This window comes from Podarcis tiliguerta (genome assembly GCF_965153285.1).
Source record: "Podarcis tiliguerta genome assembly, chromosome: 14".
Taxonomy (NCBI): domain Eukaryota; kingdom Metazoa; phylum Chordata; class Lepidosauria; order Squamata; family Lacertidae; genus Podarcis; species Podarcis tiliguerta.
Window position 1 is genome coordinate 28,746,864 of NC_139547.1, and position 17,766 is coordinate 28,764,629.

The window sequence follows — 17,766 nt, forward strand, 5'->3', positions numbered from 1 at the left end:
GTTTTTGTTTTTTTTTTAGTGTGTGGGGGTATATAAAAACCAAACTATATTGTGCAGCACCCTAAATGGTTCTCTCCAGGTTTGGTGAATGGACAAGAAAATGGCAAATGCTGCCCAATGTAAATGTAAATTGATATGCAAAGAACAGAACAAAAACTATGCATGCTGCCGTGGTTATCAAGGAAATACATATGGAATACTGTGTGCAGTTCTGATCTACCCCACCGAGTTGAAACACCTTTGTGCAAGGAAAGACAAATATTGGTGACTCTTTAGTTTGGAGGGGAAAGGCAATTAATGAAATGGACTGGACTAGATTTGGGATAGGTGAAGGGAAGAAACTGCACATAATCGGTTGTGATGGGGATGCAGAATTTCACAGGTTCAGAGGTGGGATTCAACAACCACAGTTGCAGGAGGCAGCTCTTTCCCTCACCTTGAGGGTCTCCTAACTGTCTGGCCTATGTTCGTGGCCCAGCTAGAAGGTTGCTCTGCTCTTGCACTCTTCGTTGGTGTTCCATACCTACAAGGGAAACCAGTTGTTTTCTAGGGTGCCATTCTCTTCTGGATTCTTTTGCTCTGGACTAGGTGACCCTTGGGTACCTTCCGACTCTTAAGATTCTATGATTCTATGGTTCATGAGGAACGTTACACAGACAGAGGCCAAATCCTTGTTCCTGTGCTGCAAACATCAAACCTGAGCAGTTTTCTGGAAATGTCGTTTTGAACAAAAGGTATGTGGACAATAAAGCAGGTTGTTCAGTTCATTCCCCACCAAGCAAAACGGAGATAAACTTTTTGGCCTGCCCTCCCCTGCCCCCTTTAGGCCTCTGCTGTGTGGGGCGAGGGAAGCAGCAGGAGCAAGGCCCAGGCAGGCAGGCAGGCAGCTGCTCTGGAATGCCCCCAGAGGGGCTTTGAGGGAACAGAGCAGCCCTTCTCCTTCCCTTGACCTATGGAGCTCAATGCCATTGGGCTGGGGAGACACTGGGTCATGGATGCTGGCAGAGGAGCAGAAGCCCAGCTCCAAAAGGCTGGAAGAGACTCGGCGGTGGATGGAGGACCAGGGCTGGGCACTTTGCCAGAGCATCAGTCAGTGGAAGCAGGACAGGAGCCCCTTCTGAGTCGCAGTTAATGTGGCTTTATTGGTTAGTGCAGGCCCCTCCATTTACAATCATTAGAATTACAGAGAGTTGCACACAGAAATGCGAGGGGAGGGGGGAAGAGGAAACTCAGGACCTTGGATTGTACATAACATGGAGGAGAGGAGGATGGCGGGGGGAGCACTGGGCTCTATTTATACAACATTCAGTAGCAACGGGAGCTGGCCTTAAAGTCCTTCTCGCCGCTGCTGCCTTTGAGAAAGGTCCCCATGAGCATGACGCAGCAGAGGAGGAATTGCGTGCTGGGGCCCCCATGCAGGAACAAGCAGAAGCAGGAGCTCAATGTCTTTCTCGTCATTTCTTTCCTGGGCTCCCCACCGGTCCCTCTGGGTGGGTGGTGGTGGGATTGCTAATGGAGCTCAGTCTGGGTGCATTATAAACAGCAGTTTTTACAAGGTTTGCCGAAGAACGTGAAGAAGGGAGATGCTGAAGCCAGCTTCAAAACTACAAATTTGGGGGAAGGACTCAAGCTGGTTGGGTGGGGAAATTGGGGTTGTGGAGAGCAGATCATTGAGTAACCATGGGGCGGGGAGGGATGTGGGGGAAGATATTCCCCTGAAGTACTTTCTCCTCTGATGGAGCAGTGGGTCTAAATCCCACTGGCCCCTGCTTCAAGTTTTAAGATAGACACATTCATAGGTGGGTTAGCGCAGCAGCTTGTCTGTCCAGGCCCAGAGACCCACCACCTCTGCTGCTGGGCCTGAGCGTACATGGCTTGTAGGCACTGGTCTCTGGCTGCTGCCTCATCACAAGCCATGAGGGCAAGTCCAAGACCCAAACCACAATGGATAAGCTCAACAGGAAAGCAACAATTGGGCTTGCTGGGCCCCTTCCTGCCGGGCAGGGAGCTGGAGCATGGAACTGAGCCCCTGGAGGCTGCAGAACCAAATGCCAGGGGGAAGGCAGGGGGGCAGGGGCTTGTCTATCATCTGTCAAGCTTACTGCATTTAGAAATGTGATGTTTACCCTGTGCCCTGAAACCCAGAAGCCTTCAGTGTGGTGATGGCAGCTCACAGTAAAAATATTTTAAATACACACATACACACACTCACACAAAATAGCATACACAGTTCCAATAAAAGGTCAGTTCCAATTACAACCCAAAGAAACCCAAAATAAATATATAGACAAGTGACCAGAAAAATAGTTCCTATGGGATTCTCCCCAGCTCCACTTTTTCTTTTCTTTTTTCCCTTTTTTGCCAGTCTGATGGCAGGAACAATTTAGACTAGCTAAGAGGGCTGAGCACATTCTTTCCTAGACCAAGAGCCACACCCAAAGACTCTGTAAGCCTTTTTCAGAGCTTGCCCAAAGCTTCACACCCATGATTTGTGACTTCCCAAGTGTGCTCTGCCCCCTCCCTCCCTGTGGCTACAATGTGCTGGGACATCAGCCCTGGCTTTGCCAGCAGCACAGAGGACGAAAACGGGGGCCCTCACTGGCTGCTGACAGCTTGAAGGGCCTCTAATGCTATGTGCAATAGCTGCAAGGAGAATGGCAGTGCATGCGGGGAGCTGGAGGAAGAGCCTGCAAACACCCCCTTCACTTGGCTTGGCCCTCAGTTCTAGCAAACGGGAAGAAAGATGTCCTTGTATGTGCAGCAGTGCCAGCTCCATCCCCAGAGGGATCCAGTCCCCACCCACCTACCCCAATTTCCCCCCTTCTAGCCACCATTTTGCAAACAGGGAAATACTGGGACTTTATAAACATGATCCTCCTCCAAAGGGCAGAGTCACTTGGCAGGGGCCAGCTTCACCTCTGGCACTGCTGAAGGTGCAGTATTTGGCATTTTCTTACTGCAGAGCTGAAGGGCTTCTCTGCAATGTACTCCTTGGTGCGCCAGGCTGGATTCTTTTTCCAGCACAGCTTTGGCAGAGTGTTGGGGGCAGGCAAGCCGGTTTCCACGTTTCTGTGTCATCATCTCCTCTTCCTCCTCCTCCTCCCAGCTCAGTTCTCACTTCACACCTGAGAGGCTGAGGAATGGTGTCTCTCTTTCTCTTCCTGCTCTCGTCCTCCTTTTTACTGGTCTCTTGTGCTGCTTCCATCTGAAGCTACCCCGTGGGCTAAGTCGGACAAAGTTCTGGAGGTCTGACCCTGCAGAAGAGCCCTCAGGCAAGGAAGCGGGGAGGGAGGGGGCAGCGCTTTCGCAAGCAGCATCAAAGCAGCTGAATTATTCTACAGCAATGATGGAGGCAGCAAAATAAATCTGGAAAAGTGAAGCAGCTCCCAAGAGGGTCCCTCCACTCCACACACATCCAGGCATGATGGTCACGTCCTGGCCATGGTGGCAAACAAGAGCCATGTGCAGGCAGCATGTGCCCAGCAAATCCAGACCACATTTGGGACAGGAAGGAGACTTGCGCTGTGAGTAGATGGATCTCCCAGTGCTGCATGGTGGGGGGGTGGGGAAGGCGGATGGACGGATGAGATGCGCTGCTGCAGCCAGGGGGGCCTCAGAACTCGATCTTGCATGCAGGAAAGGACTCATCCTGCATCACCACTGTGCTGCTGCTGGCCAGGACCATGATGCTTAGCTCCTGCTGCTTCTCGTGGGTCTGTTGGTACCATTCCCGGGTCACTTCCGTGTCGTGTGTTGGGATGAGAGTCACCTGAGGAAGCACAAGAGACAGGCTGGGAAGGGGTTTCCCTGGTGCTCTGGCCAATCACAGCAGGGCCAGGAAACAAGGCAGCTACCTCTGGCTAATAGAGCATCCCTTGCAGAGGCAGAAGGAGGTTTGCTGCAGGGTTGGGTCAAAGGAGCAGGCTGGAGCTAATTTTTCCAACAGCTGGAGCACATCTAGTGGAGGTGAGTGGGCCTCCCTCTTTGGACTTGGCTCAGAATTATTCTAGGTCAAGGAGAGGTGGCTGGGTGGGCCAATGGCGACAATGCCTTCCTGGCCAGATGAGACCAAGCAGTAGCTGAGCACTGGCTTGCCTGGTGGGCATAGGGCCAGGACTGACTTAGGAAGTTCCCCTTCAAGTGAACAGTTCTTGTTGCACTGAGAAGTCATACTTTGCAGAGAAAACAAGCTCTCCATGAGCCATGCTCTGCTGTAGCCCTTAGGCATGCTTGCAAACTCTCGCCCTCTCCTCCCCCCACTGGCTCCACAGAGAAGCCAGCCCAGCCCATACCTGCAGGTTCTCCCCCCACTGGGCCTTCCCTTCCAGGAGGGCGTCCAACACTGCGCGACTGGGCTCCCCGCTGCCTGGGTCGTTGCCGCTCATGACGTAGTAGGAGGCCCGGACCCTCTTGAAGAATTCCTGGTCCGTGTTCTTCCCACTGCAGTGATTGGGGATGTAAGCCAGGTCCACATAGATGGGGGGCCCAGGGGGCACAGAGGAGCTGCTTTTGGGGTTGCTGGAGACTTAGGGAGAGAGAAGAGGGAGGGGACATTAAACCAGCTGGTGGCAACTGGGCAGGGGGGTTGCCAGCCCATCAGCTCCTGATGAAAATGCCCCAACTAGGGATCTTTCACATAACATCATTCTTATTTTTAAAAATAGTAAATTTTATTAATATTTTCCACACAACAAGAAACAGAAAATGAAAAATAACAATACACAAAACACAAAAACAAACATATGAAAAACAAATCCAAAACTTACAAATTAATAGTATAAACACTAAAAAGGAAAACAAACGTTGACTTCCACCAATCCCACAGCACCTCCTTTACCTCTCATTTTATCTTCCTGTTTTCCTTATCATCTCTATCCCAGCATCTAAATAAATTTCTTATCCTTTCACTTCACAAGGTTATTCCAGACTCAGCCAGGTTTCTGTCCTTGAACCTTGTCTTTTAAGGTATTTGATTAGGCACTCCCATTCCTTTTTCACAACACTTTTTAGTTTTTGTCTTAGTATATCTGTCACTGTCACTTATCTGTCAGTGATCCCTCTTGCTGTTCTGGCTTCCGGGATTCAGAATATTTTTTTCCTTATTTTCAACCTCCAAAAACTAGGTGTCTTATAGAGTGAAAAATGCGGTACCTTTGTTTTGCCCATTTAATCTTATTTTCCACCTCCTTATTAAATTAGTTAATTGGGATTGCAGAATTTTAATATTTTGGATTATACTCTCTTGTTTTGGATTTTTCAACAATTCTTTTTCGTTCTCCCTTATCTGTTTATTTATTTCCACAATATTTTCTTTACCCTTCCTTATTCTTGCCATTTGTTGTATTCCTCTCATATAGGCTTTACTGGTATCCCAAATGATTTTCCTATCTGTCCCTTGTCTCTTGTTAATTGCGAAAAATTCCTTTAACAATTCCCTCATTTTATTCACCTTTTGCTCATCTCTCCATATCTCATCATTCATCCTCTACCTCCCTCATATGTTTTTTATGTGTATAGTAACTGCATTATGATCTGTGAGAGATTTGTTCAAAATCTCTGCTTTTACCAGACTCAAGGTCAATTTTTTTTTGAGGCCCAAATTGCATCTATTCTCCCTCCCGATTTTTTATCTTTGGAAAAATAAGTAATATCCTTTTCAGTGGGATGCTTCAGTCTCCAAGTATCAAATAAATTAAGATTATCTGTCAGCTGAAAAAACGATAATGGTAGTCTGCCTGAGTTTGATCCCCCCCCCCCCGGGTTCTATCCATTTTGATAGATATAACTCCATTAAAATCTCAAAATTATCTTTCCATTCTCAAGTTCCCAAAGCTTCTCTTCCAATTTCCTCTAAAATTCAGATTTAATATTATTTGGGGCATACACTCCTACCACAATTATCTTTTCTTGATTTATTTGTATTTCTCCTGATGAAAATGCCCCAACTAGGGATCTCTCACATAACATCATTCTTAACATTTCTTCACATCCCACAACTGGCCCACTTCAGCTCCTCTCTTTAGAATGGAAAAGTCAAGGAGCCAGGAGAAGCTAAGAGAAAAGCAAACTGGAATACACTGGGAGAAGCTGATCACGCAATAGTGGCCAAATTGTTGCCCCCCAGATGCCACTGGACAGCTCTCACTGCCCTTTACCTTTGCCAGTGTGACTGGGGCCCAACAACAGCCTGAGGGCATGACTTCGGTCCTCCCTATGCAATCACAGCCCACTTTGCCCAGTTCTGCAAAGAGGTGTTCTACTGGGAGCCCAAGGACCACCTTCCACTTCCAGCATAGCACCTCCTGCTGGTGGAGGAAAGGATCAGCTTCCGACTCTTTGGAGCAAGTGAAGGGACCTCCCTCCCCCCTCCACACAAACAAGCCTGGCCCTGCCTTCTAGGGTTCTCTGAGATTCCATCCTTCGTCCAATGCGTTTATAGAAAGGCAGACTATTATAGGGCCCAAGACAGAGCTCCACAGTCTGAATTACTGCCTAAGAAGAATCCTGTAGCTGCAGTAGGGTCAGGCCAGAGGAAGTTCATCACAGTCCAGCACACTGCTCTCCCCTTGGCCAACCAAAAGCCCCAAAGGGAAGAAGCCTCCAAGCAGAACGTGAGCACAACAGCAGGACTCTCCCTGCTTGCAGTCTGCAGCAACTGGGTCTCAAGAACCTATCACCTCTGACAGTGGAGGGCTCACCTGGCTGGTGATCCCTTTGCATCTCTGCCTGAGATCCCTCCAGAGAGATTCCCCCTCATAATAATGTATTTGGTAATAGCCACACCAGAGTGCAGAGTTTCAGAACTGGAGACAGTGTATTTTCCATCAGGAAAAGATAGGCCTGATTTGTCATTCATGCCCAAGATTAAATCCACAGGAAGTGCTTCTGGCAATCTTTGACCCTAAACCAGGGAGCAGAAGCAGCACATCCTGGTTCTGGGAAAGTCTCCCCGACTTAGGGCAGAAGACAAATGGCTTGACAACCAGAGCTGACAGCACAGATGCCCCCACAATTCCCACCAAGAGGGCCATGTCTCTGCTCAGTCTTACCTGGGCTGGTTTTGACGCCGTTGACAAGGTTCTTGCCAGGGTTAGGGGGACCCGTCTCTTCTCCATGGGCCTTCAGGGGCTTCTCTCTCTTGGCCAGTGCTGGCTTTGGAGGCCGGTCTGGTGGCTGTTGCTTCAAGGGGGTTGGGGACCATTTCTCAGGCTTCCGGGCAGGGGAAGAGGACTTGGGCTTGCCCAGTGGCTTCCTCACCCCTTTGTTTTTCTCCTTCAGATCCTTCTTGGATATTTTGTCAGGCCTGCTCATGTTCTGATCATTGAGCAGCACCTCAGGGTCCATCATGCAGACATCTGGGTGTGGAGGGTGAGGATGGGGGTCCACCAGGGTGATGGGTGGGGGATCATGACCAGCTCTTGTGCTGCTGCTGCTGCTGCTGCTGTGATGGGAGCTGCCCACAGCTTTGTCGACTGGGAGGAAATCGGCGTCTTCGTCGGAGTCCATGGCCGCGTCAGCTGTGATGGAGGGGCACTCCTCTGTTTCTGGAGGGACATCCGAGTCAGACTGGGAGGTGCCAGAGTCACTTGCGGAGGTGGGGGGAGTTTCTTCTGTTGTGGCAGGGGGTTGCCTATGGCCACCAGGGATGGAGTGTGGCCTTCCTTTCACAGAAGGGTGACCTTCAGCCTGGGAACATTCACTCTCCTCTGATGAATCTTGAGGACTGGGATTGATGAATGATGGGGACAGCTCTCCCTTCCTTTGCTTATACTCACACGAGAACCTCTGCCCGTACTCTGAGGTAGCTCCCAGAGATGGCTCCAACTCATGGGAGGCATCACCATGATCCTCTGCTTGGCTGCCATGCTGGGCATCTGGAAAGAAGGGCGGGAAAGCTGGCTCACAGCTCAACAAGGAAGAGGGACGGCTTTGTCTCTCACAGTCCTCCTTCTCGTCATCCTCCTTCTCCTCCTCGTCTTCCTCCTCGTCGTCCTCCTCACTCCTTGCTGCCCCTGTGAGATGTGGCCCACCATGGAAAGCAAGGGGGCTGAGGCTCACCTCTGTGGGCCCGTTGGCAGTGGCAGCTGCCTCCTGCTGGCAATGGGGGGAAACAGCCAGGATGTCAGGGAGGGGAGTGGCTGCTGGCCACTCTCCAGGGCTTGGGGGCTGCTGTGTGCAGCTAACTGTGCAGCTGGACTCAGACTGCTGAGTGGGCAGAGAGGGCAGGCCCAAGCTGGCAGAGGCATCTCCTCCCATTTCACCTGAAAACATCTTTGCAGAACCTGCTGGAAGCTGTGGGGATGTGGGTTGCTGTGCTCCCTGGGCATCTGGCCCAGCAGCTGTTCCTCGATAGGGGGGGAACAAGGGGCTATCACTGACTGCTGGATGTGTTGAGATGGAGCCCCTCAAGAAGGTTTCCTCAGGAGAGCTAGATGACTCCCTGTGCAGCTGCTGCTCTTGGGGTGCCCCAGAGAGAAGCTTCCCTCCTCCTGCCGGGAACGATGAATCCTCACTAGAAACCTTTTTGGATACCTCCAAGTATTCATCTCTCTTGCCCTTTTCAAAGGGGTCAGAATCAGGGATGCCAAAAGCGAGGGATTTGTCCCTTAAGTGGGACGAGAAATGTGCTTCATGCCGGAACAGGATGGATGGCTGGTGCATGCCCAGGGAAGAGAGTTCAAAGCCCGAGGAAGAGCAATCCAGCCCTTTTGTCAGCAGCGCTGGGCCCTTTGGAGGGTCCTTCTCTTTAGCAGCAGAACCAAAGCAGAAGCCTTTGGAGTCAGTATCAGCAAAGCCTTTCCCTATGGAGGCCTCTTCCTCTTCTTCCTCCTCCTCCTCCTCCTCTTCTTCTTCTTCTTCCTCCTCCTCCTTTTTGGAGAATGGCTTGCTTGAGGCCCACTCCTCCCTTTCTGGACCTGCAAGGCTGCCATAGGCAGCAACATCCTCAGCCTTCAAGGCTCTTCTCTCTGTCTGACTCTCCTCTCCCAACAATGCACCATAGGATGCTCCTTGCCATGTCACTGACAAACAGTCCTCCTTCTCCAATCCTGAAATGTCTGCATAGGGTTCCTCTTCCCTCTCACTGGCTGGCTTCAGAGCTGAAGGAGGCTCCCCTGGGTGCTTGGATTCCTTTTCAGACTTCTCCTTGGCCCCCTTCTCCAGCTCTGAGTCGCTGGCGCTCTCTTCTCCCCTTCTGGCTTGCTCATAGTACATATCCTTGGGCAGGGAGTGCTTAGGAGAAGGAGACCTTTGTTCCTGGCTGATGTTTGCATCTGGAGGGTGGGCACCTTCAATGTAAAGAGCTGTCTCCTCCTGCTTCAGCACGCCTGCCACATCAGTGTGGGAGGTAAAGCCCTTGTCCCCCAGAGAGGCTGCAGGCAGGGAGCTCACCAGACTTCCTGGCAGAAGAGGTGAAGAGTCTGCAAGGCTCTCATCAGGCTGTGGGTTGTCCTGGGCTGCCAAGCTCTGTGGTACACTGGGCTTCTCTGCTATCTGAAGAGGATGGCCCTGGGCATGGACCTCTGCGTACTCAAAGGAGGGCTCTGCTTTGTCCTTTGGGGAAACTGGAGACGAGAGCTCTTTCTCAGTAGGAGTGTAGAGGCAAGACTCTTCTTCCTTGGAGGAGATGGGGTAAAGGGTTGTCCCTATCTTGAGACCCACATCTTTTCCAAAGTGGCCAATGCTAGACATGACAACATTCTCATAGATATCTGCATAATGGAAAGTCTTCTCATGAGGGTAAGGAGTTGCTTCTCTCTCTTCCCCTTTCCCAAGAGTGTCAACTTTGGGTTCACAGAGCCCAGACTGACTGGGAGAGTCTGTGGTGCTGAACCAGGAGTGATGCTCTGCTTGGTCAATGGAGACTGTGTCCTGCAAAGGGGTTGTGAGGTCTCCACTTCCTCCAAGGTGGGTGGACTCACTCTTCCCTGGCTCCACAACTGCAGGGGCCCTGTCTTCCTGGGATCCTACTGGACTCAGCAGAGCTGCCCTCACAACCTGCTCCTTTTGGCTTTCCTCTGAGCAAGTGTGAGATTCCACCTCAGCCTCCTGCTCTCTGTCCTGCATCTCTTTGGGATCCCACTTGCTTTTGTAGACATCATCACCCTCTGATCTCCTCTCTGTGGTTCCTGATTGGAGTGTGGGCACACTTTGGTCTACTGCAGGGGACTTTCGCTGCTCTGGTGCATATGCTTCTCTCTCCTCTTCCAAAGCAGGAGGCTCCACCACAGAGCTGGACCATGGCTCTGTGGCCACTTCCTCCTCAGCTTGCTCAAGCGGGGACTCCTCCCTCCACCCTGTTGTAGGCGGAATCTTGACCTGGTGTGGAGGGGACAGTATGGCCCATTCCAGGCCGGATGTTGACACACTTTCTAGCCCAGGAGAGGGGGGGCCTTTGGAGCCAGGCATCTTGGATTTCTTTGTGTCCATGGCACTGTGTTCAGCAGCTGCTTGTGAAAATGCCTGTGTTTGGTCAGATGATGTTTCTGGCATCTGCTGGGCCACAACCTTGTCACTCACATGGGGAAAGCGATTCTCAGGAGGTGTCTCTTGCTTCAAAGTGGCAACGTTTTCGTGGAAGTGCCTGTATCCTGAGTCCCAAATGTCTTTCATGGCCAGTCCAGAAATGTCATCTTCAGACTCTGCTGCAGAGTGAGAAATCACTCCCTCTTCAGTCATGGGAGGAGGAGGAGCCTTTGTTTCATGTTTTTCTACTTCCTCATCCAAGAAGGTACATTCCCCTCTTTCTTTCCCATACTTTGGCTTTTGCTCTTTGCATGGCACTCCCTTCATCTCCTCTGGAAACCACACTTTCTTCTCAGAGTTTGTGTCTTTCAGATAAATATCTTCCATTTCTGGCGATTCCTCTTCCTCCTCCTCCTCCTCCTCTTCAGTATCCTGCTCCTCTTCTAGCAACCGACAAGGCCCCATCTCCTCAGAGGAGACTTGCGAGGGCTCCTTCTCTAGAACTGGGCTTGGTTCTGTGAAGCTTGAAGACTTTGAACCTGGACTTTCTTTGGGGGAAGGTCTTGGAGATGGTTCTCTGATGGGCTCTTTTTCAGCTAAGGACACGGCTCTGACATCTTCCATAATAGCATCTGCAGAAGACATCGTGAGGGTGGCATGACTGTCTTGAAATGGATCCTTACCATGGAATGAAAGTGAATTGTCTTTGGCCAAATCTTCAGATGTTTTGCTTCCAAAGGGGCTCTGCTCTGTGTAAGCCTGGTAGCTCATTTCAGGAGAGAATTGTTCTGTGAACACGTCTGATGAGGACTTCTGAGCAGGGACCTCTTTTGTAGACAGAGACTGAGCATCAGGTTGAGAACTCTCTCCTGTGAACAAGTGCAAAGAGGTTTCTTCACTAAGGCTCACAGAAATGTCGCTGCCTTCTGGGGAAGTGTATTTGATAGCAACTGCGGGGGGTCCCTCTTGGCCTAAGCTGCGCTCTGTGAAATGTAGGGCATTCCCATCTTCTGGCAATTTTTCCATGGCAAAATCATCTGAATATTTTGCTTTCCCAGGAGTGTCTTCAATAAATGGGAACACCTTTGCTTCCTCTGGTGAAAGCGGTTTTGTGGGCACTTGTGAAGAACTCTCACCAAAAGCTCTATCGGAAAGTTCCTCCCACCCTTCTGGAGGAGGAATTTCAGCCGCAGAGAAGAGCATCTCATGGGCAGGGCACTTCATGCTTTCCTGGGAGGCTTCCTCGGTAGTGTCTGCTCCCTTCAATGGAGAGCCCTCTTTGGGCTCTAGAAGTGTGTCTTTGGTGAGAGGATAAAGGTCAGAAATGTCCAGGGTCTCTTGCTTGTGGTAGAAGCTGATGGCCAGCTCCTCTTTCTCAAGAGGCAGTCTCCGATCCTCGCTCTGGACAGGTTCAGATTCTGATACAGTCACACTTTCTGGGACAGGCTTGTCCTGAAGGACAGTTGATGCCTCTTTCCCCCCAGAAAAGAGCCCCTCAGGAGCAGCGACCTCTCCTTCAAAAGCCCTGGAGATCTCAGTGGCTTTGCTGGGACTTCTTTCTTCATCCCATTTCACAGGGGCCTCAGAAGACTTGTCAAACAGCTCAGCCTCCACAGTGTCCGATTTCTCCTCTACAGGGGACTGGTGGAAAGGTGTGTGCCCAGCGCTGGTGGGGCCCGACTGGGTGGGAGATGCCATCTTGACTGTGCTGTCATCAGGGCTCATGCACCGCTCTTCAGCCTCACCAGAGCCTGCAACAACCTGTAGCAACTGGGCTTCTCCGTCGAGTATCAGCATGGCCTCTTGGGATCCTTCCACTGGCACTCCTGTTAAACCATCTCCCATGGGCCCTTGCTGAGAAAACAAAGGTGCATCATAATGACCCTGCGCTCTCCAAGGCTTCTCAATATTTGGTGTCTCATCTTCTTCTTCCTCCTCCTCTTCCTCCTCCTCCTGTTCTGGTTCCTGTTGCTGCTGCAGGCCCTTTTTGCAGGCCTCAAGCCTTCTCTCACCTTCTGCTTGTATACGGAAGTCTTCTGGAGGTGGAGACTTGAAGCCTTTGTCCTCCTCTAGTGAAGATGTGGGAGAAATGGTGCCAGCAGAGGGAACATAGTCCAGACCTTGGGTAGCCTCTGTTCTAGAGGAAGGGATGCTGTTCACTGTATCCAGCAGCAAGGAGCTTTTGCCAGTATCCTCTGTCTGCGGTGCTGTTATCGAGGCAACAGACTGGTCCTCTGCAACAGAGGTGGCGAAAGAGGAGAGCTTGTCACACTCTGTGATGGATGTTGCTGAAGAAACATGCTCCTCTTCCGCCAAGGGGGCAGCCACAATGTTGGTGGGGTAGGCAAGGACTGCAGGGTCTTGGCCAGCAGCTGCCATGGCCTGGATCCCGTGGATAGCTTCAAAGGAGCCGGTCTGGTCTGGCACCGCAATGTCAGAGGAGCTAATATCTGTCTTGAGCTGGGGCAGCCTCTCCTCCTGCTCATCGTGGATCTCTTCATCAGAGATGGTCTGCTCTGTCTCTGAGTAGCCAGGGATGGTCTCATCCTGGATGTAGGAGATGTGTTCTCCAAGTGGGGCTGGAGCACCGCCCAGGCAAGATTCGTCCTCCTCCCCCTTGCCCATTCTTTGCTTCCCAGGCAGTCTGCTTTCCTCCTTGGCCTCTTTTTCCTTCCCTCTGGAGGGAAAGAGGGGACCTTCTGGCTGCTGGAAGAGAGAAGGCTCACTCTTCTCTGCCTCTTCCCTTTTGGCCTCTGCAAGGGGCTGTTCGGTCCCTTCCAGCTCTGCCTGTTCCAATCCCTTGTCTCTCCTGTCCATTTGCCTCTCTGCCTGGGTCTCCATCCACTTCATTTCCAAAGCAGAATATTTGTCTTCCGAGTAGTCACCAGAAGCCTGCATTGGCTCTCTCTCCTCTCCTGCTTCTTTTCTGGAGACTTCTGCTGTTCTCTCAAGGGGTTCCCCCAAGGCTGCTGCTCTCTCATCAGGTCTTTTGGGCATTTCCCCTCCTCCCTCCTTGCCCGTTTCCTCCTCTGTTGCACCTTGGGACCAGGAGTCTGGGCCACTGACTCCTTCTGGGATCAGGTCTGTCTCCTGAGCAGCCACATCACTAAGCCCCTGCTTTCCTGCCTCTCCTTCTGCAGGACCAGGTGCCTCTGGAAGCCTGGCCTGCTTTTCAGCCTTCAGCTCCTCAAAGTCCTTGGTGAGGTCTTCTGGGGAAGACAAGACCAGCCTGTGCTCAGCCACGCCTGCTGGTTCTGGGGGCTGGCTTGGTGGCTTCCTGGGCACAGGCAAGGCCTTCTTTGGCTCTCCATGGGCAGCGTCCTTCTCAGCTTTGCTGCGAGCTTTCTCCGCTTTGATCCGACCAGGAGCTTTTGCCTTGTACAAAGTCTTCCTCACTTCAGGGGTGAATGACTTCAAGTCTGGCTTTGAAATCTTTTTCAGCTCCGGCTTGGCTTCCTTCTTTTTCTCTTCTTTCTTTGACTCCTTCCTTTCCTCTTTCTTCCCATCGTCTTTCTTAATCTCCTTCCTCTCTTTCTTGATCTCTTTCTTCTCCTTGTCCCTTTTCTCCTCCAGCTTAGACACTTTCTCCTTGAGGTGCTTCTTGCCCATTTTGTCTTTGTTGTGTTTCCTTTTCTCTGCTTTGAGGGCATCGCTGGAGTCCATTCGTACTTTCTCTGCCTTGGGGGGCTTTTCCAGTGGCTCCTTGGCCTTCTTCTCTGTCTTGGCCTCTTTGAGGACCTCGGACTTCACCTCCTTTGCTCCCTCCTCACCACCTGCCTTGGCAGCTGCTGGCTTAGAAGACTTGAGGCTCTCCTTGCTGTCTGTCCTCTGCTTGATCTTGGTCTGCTTGAGTGCCAGGGTGGGAAGGCCAGAGGCAATTTCCTTTTGCGTAGCAACAGGATACTTCAGGAAATCCAAGTGCCTGAGTTTCTCAAGCCCTTCCAAAATCTTGTTTTGTGGTGCATTCCCAGGGAACAAAACTCGCACTATTTTTTCCGTTGGACTTGCTGGGAGCCACACAACCAAGGCGGTGATGGAGGTCAGGTAGGGTACAGAGATCTCCCCTTCCTTCCCATTGGCCAGAATGATGCCCGTCTTGGCCTTGCTGTTCCCAGCCCACTTCTGCATGAGGAACTGCATCTCCTTGCTCTCCTTGACTGGGTTCAAGACATACATGTCCAATTTCCCAACACCCATTTTGTGGAACAAGGTGATGGGCTCAATTGTGTTGCTGACCACCCTGTACAGGGGCTCTGGCTTCACGCCCAGCCTGTTGAGGTACTGCAGGGTCAGGCTAGCCTCCTCAATGCTTCTCTTGGCCTTCATGGAAGACTCGGGCATTTTGAGCTTCTCAGGGACATTGAAGAAAACCACCCCAAGCTCAGGGGAGATGAGATTCTTCATCCAGTCACTGTAGTTGGTGGAGCCCTGAGACTGCTCCTCATCCTGCTCAGCGATCTTCCTCTGCAAGAGACCATTGATGCCAGGGAGGTTATCGGCCCCAATGTGGGTCAGGAGAACAGAGTCAATTCTGTCCAGGTGCCGCACCAGCTTCCAGAAACAGGACTTCCTCTCTGAACCGCCATCCACCAGGATGTTGAACCCATTGACAGCAAAGAGTGCTGAATCCCCCCTCCCTCCAGGGAAGATGTAGCAGCAGGGCTTGGACAGCTTGAGGAAGCCCCCTGAGGTTGGGGGTTCCAAGAGGTCAAAGGGAGATGGGACATCCACTGTCTCAGAGACATACTCGGCAAACTCAGAGACCCCATCCATCTCTGGCAGAATTGGGTCAGGGTTCAGTCTCAGACTGAGAAGGTCTTGGAATTGGGGGTGTCCTAGGTTGCTCCAATCTCCCTCTCCTAAGCACGACACAGTCAGGGAGGCCTTGCAAGCTGGATCTGTGTTGCTGAGAAGCTGGGCAACCTACAAGAGTCAGAAGCAGGCAATAGTCAGAAGCACCACAAAAGGTCCTTGACCAAAACCCCCAAAATGTCTTGTTTAGTCAAATCCATGCAAGCTCAACTTTTAACTAGAACTGGAAACCTACCAGTCAACCTATGTAAGTCACTATTGTTCTTGGGTGGCCAGAGGTGTCCACCAGATGTATCAATAATAGGATCCTGGAAATATGTTACTCTGTGTATGTGTGTGTGTTGGAGACTAATAATCTGAAAGGGGCCTCTGCAGGAAATTGAGTGTTTCCCAAGCCTACAATAAGCCAGGAGTTGGAATGCATGGTGAATAAAGTTCTGGTAACACATCCTGAATGCCTGGGAAGATTTGTAACGTGTACAACAGTAGTAGCAGCAATCCTCATTTAAGGTGGTCCCAAACTCAGTACCCCATGACACTGCGGGGTGTTAATCTTAGGCAAAGGATTTTCTGAGACAAGCTGTGAATAAGACTTAAGCTAGGACTAAAAAGAAGACAACAGCCTGAGGATGGCCTCCAAAGCCACCTATGTCAGCCAGATACAAATCCGAGATTCCCCCCCCCCCCAAAATTTACCTCTGGATCTGCAAGGATCTCAGCAAATTTCTGATAGGTGAAGGTCCCAGCCTGCAGGATCAAATCTCCTTCTTGGTCTGTGCTCTGTCCACAGAGCACTAGCAGCTTGTAGGCAGAAGGGTCACATATCAAGGAACGAACCTGTTTGCAGCAGGAGAGACAGTTTCAGCTCCTGAGTTTTAGACTTGCAGAAATGCTGCCCTCACTCAGATAATACAAACGGCCGGCCGTGTCTGATGAATGAGCTTGGGGAGGCAGCCCATTGAGAGGCAGTTTTGCATCTTGCCTAAACATGCTTGAGTCTGGGCTCTAGACACAGCCCCATAATATCCCAGCCCCGCTTCAGGCAAGGTCACAGGAGGGGTGGCAGGGAACCCAAATACCCCCCACACCTGGTCAGGATAATCTGTGAGTCAAATTTAGCTGCAGGCAGAGAGGAAAAAGCAGGAAGGCAGCCAGGTTCCTAGAAGTGGGGGAGGGAATTGGGTGCAGTCCTGAGCACAGGGCTTTGCAGGAGGGTCTTTGTTTTAAGGCCTTTATCTACTCCCCTTCATAAATATTTATCCTGACGGGGCAGGAGGATGGTTTCACAAGGGATTTGTAGCTGGTTTGCCCCCAGTCAAAGTCAAGAAGCGGGTAACTTTTGCACCATGCCACTGTAGCAACTCTTAGAGGTGTAATCCCATTGGTTACATTGACCCCAGGTAGGCAGGAACCCCAGAGCTTTACCTCTGACACAGTGCTCTGTTCATCGGGGTTTACTAGGATGACTGTGTCCAGGTCCTCGCTCTGGTGGTGGAGGGTCCTCTGACCTAGGGAGACAGTAGAAAAGGCTATGTTCAAAACAAGTGCTCATAGTCAGAGTCCAAGGGCAAAACAACTGCCTTCAGAACCAGGCCATTGTGGCTATCCAGGAGAAGCTGGAAGGGCTGGCAGTTTCCAAGCTGGCTTCAGCTTTCCCTGCCCTGTTCCTGGGGGAAGTGACCTTCAGTACAGTAGCCCAGACCAGCTACTTTTGAACTCCCACCCCAGGGAAGCTGTAGGAAGATTCCTTGGTGAGTGGCTTCAAACAACAAATGAAAACCAAACTAGACCAATACATTTTGGCACAGGCAGTATTGCTCTGCACAGTTTATGCTAGCCAGTTGGGGGGCTGACTTCAGCTTTCATTGGGACGGAAAGTGATTTGCTTTAGGGCTGAAAGGCTGCTCTGGAGTCCTGCAAATTTGAGACGGGTGCTGATGAGGAAGCTTCTTCCAGCACTGCTGGATATGCAGATGTGCTTGGATGTTCAATGAGCAAGACATAAACATGCCCATAGCATGGATCTTGCAAATGCTCTAGCTTCGGGCAGCCCCTCCCTGCTACTCAGAATTGTGCAGGCAGTTGTGAGTTTGGGAAATGAGCAGTGTGTGTGTGTGTGGGGGGGTGAGGGTTCCTCATGAGCCTGCAGTGATCCTTGCAAAGAGATGAGCTGCCCAACCCAATACTTTCCCTGGGAGCCTCGGCTCCTGCTGCTGAGTTGTAAAACACTCCATGGGTTGAGCTCTGTGGCCAATTTAAAATGCATCCATTAAAAAAAAAAAAAGACAGACACACAGTGTGTGTGTGTGTGCGCGCACGCCCAGGATTTTGCACTACAGCAGCTGTTCCTGCTTGGCATCCATCATACAGCAGCTGCTCTGGGCTCCAAGGACTGAGCTGAAGCCATGAGCTGCTCAACTCCCCTCCCCTCCCTGGCCCTTCCAGCTCTCTGTATTTCTCTATAGATGAAGATGGACAGAGGATTCTGAA

General features: G+C 51.2%; 1 protein-coding gene across 3 annotated transcripts in view; it reads right to left on the reverse strand.

Moving 5' to 3' along the window:
• Positions 1-1,115: 1,115 nt before the first annotated feature.
• The window catches only part of MAP1A (microtubule associated protein 1A), a 37,102-nt gene continuing 20,451 nt past the window's right edge, over positions 1,116-17,766 (reverse strand). For all 3 annotated transcript variants that reach the window (XM_083412654.1, XM_083412656.1, XM_083412655.1), the window contains 5 exons: positions 16,702-16,784; positions 15,973-16,113; positions 7,050-15,387; positions 4,293-4,525; positions 1,116-3,769 (listed from right to left, as the gene is read on the reverse strand). In XM_083412654.1, coding sequence (XP_083268780.1) covers positions 3,614-3,769; positions 4,293-4,525; positions 7,050-15,387; positions 15,973-16,113; positions 16,702-16,784 — 8,951 coding nt within the window. In that variant the 3' untranslated portion in view covers positions 1,116-3,613. The remainder of the gene's footprint in view (positions 3,770-4,292; positions 4,526-7,049; positions 15,388-15,972; positions 16,114-16,701; positions 16,785-17,766) is intronic.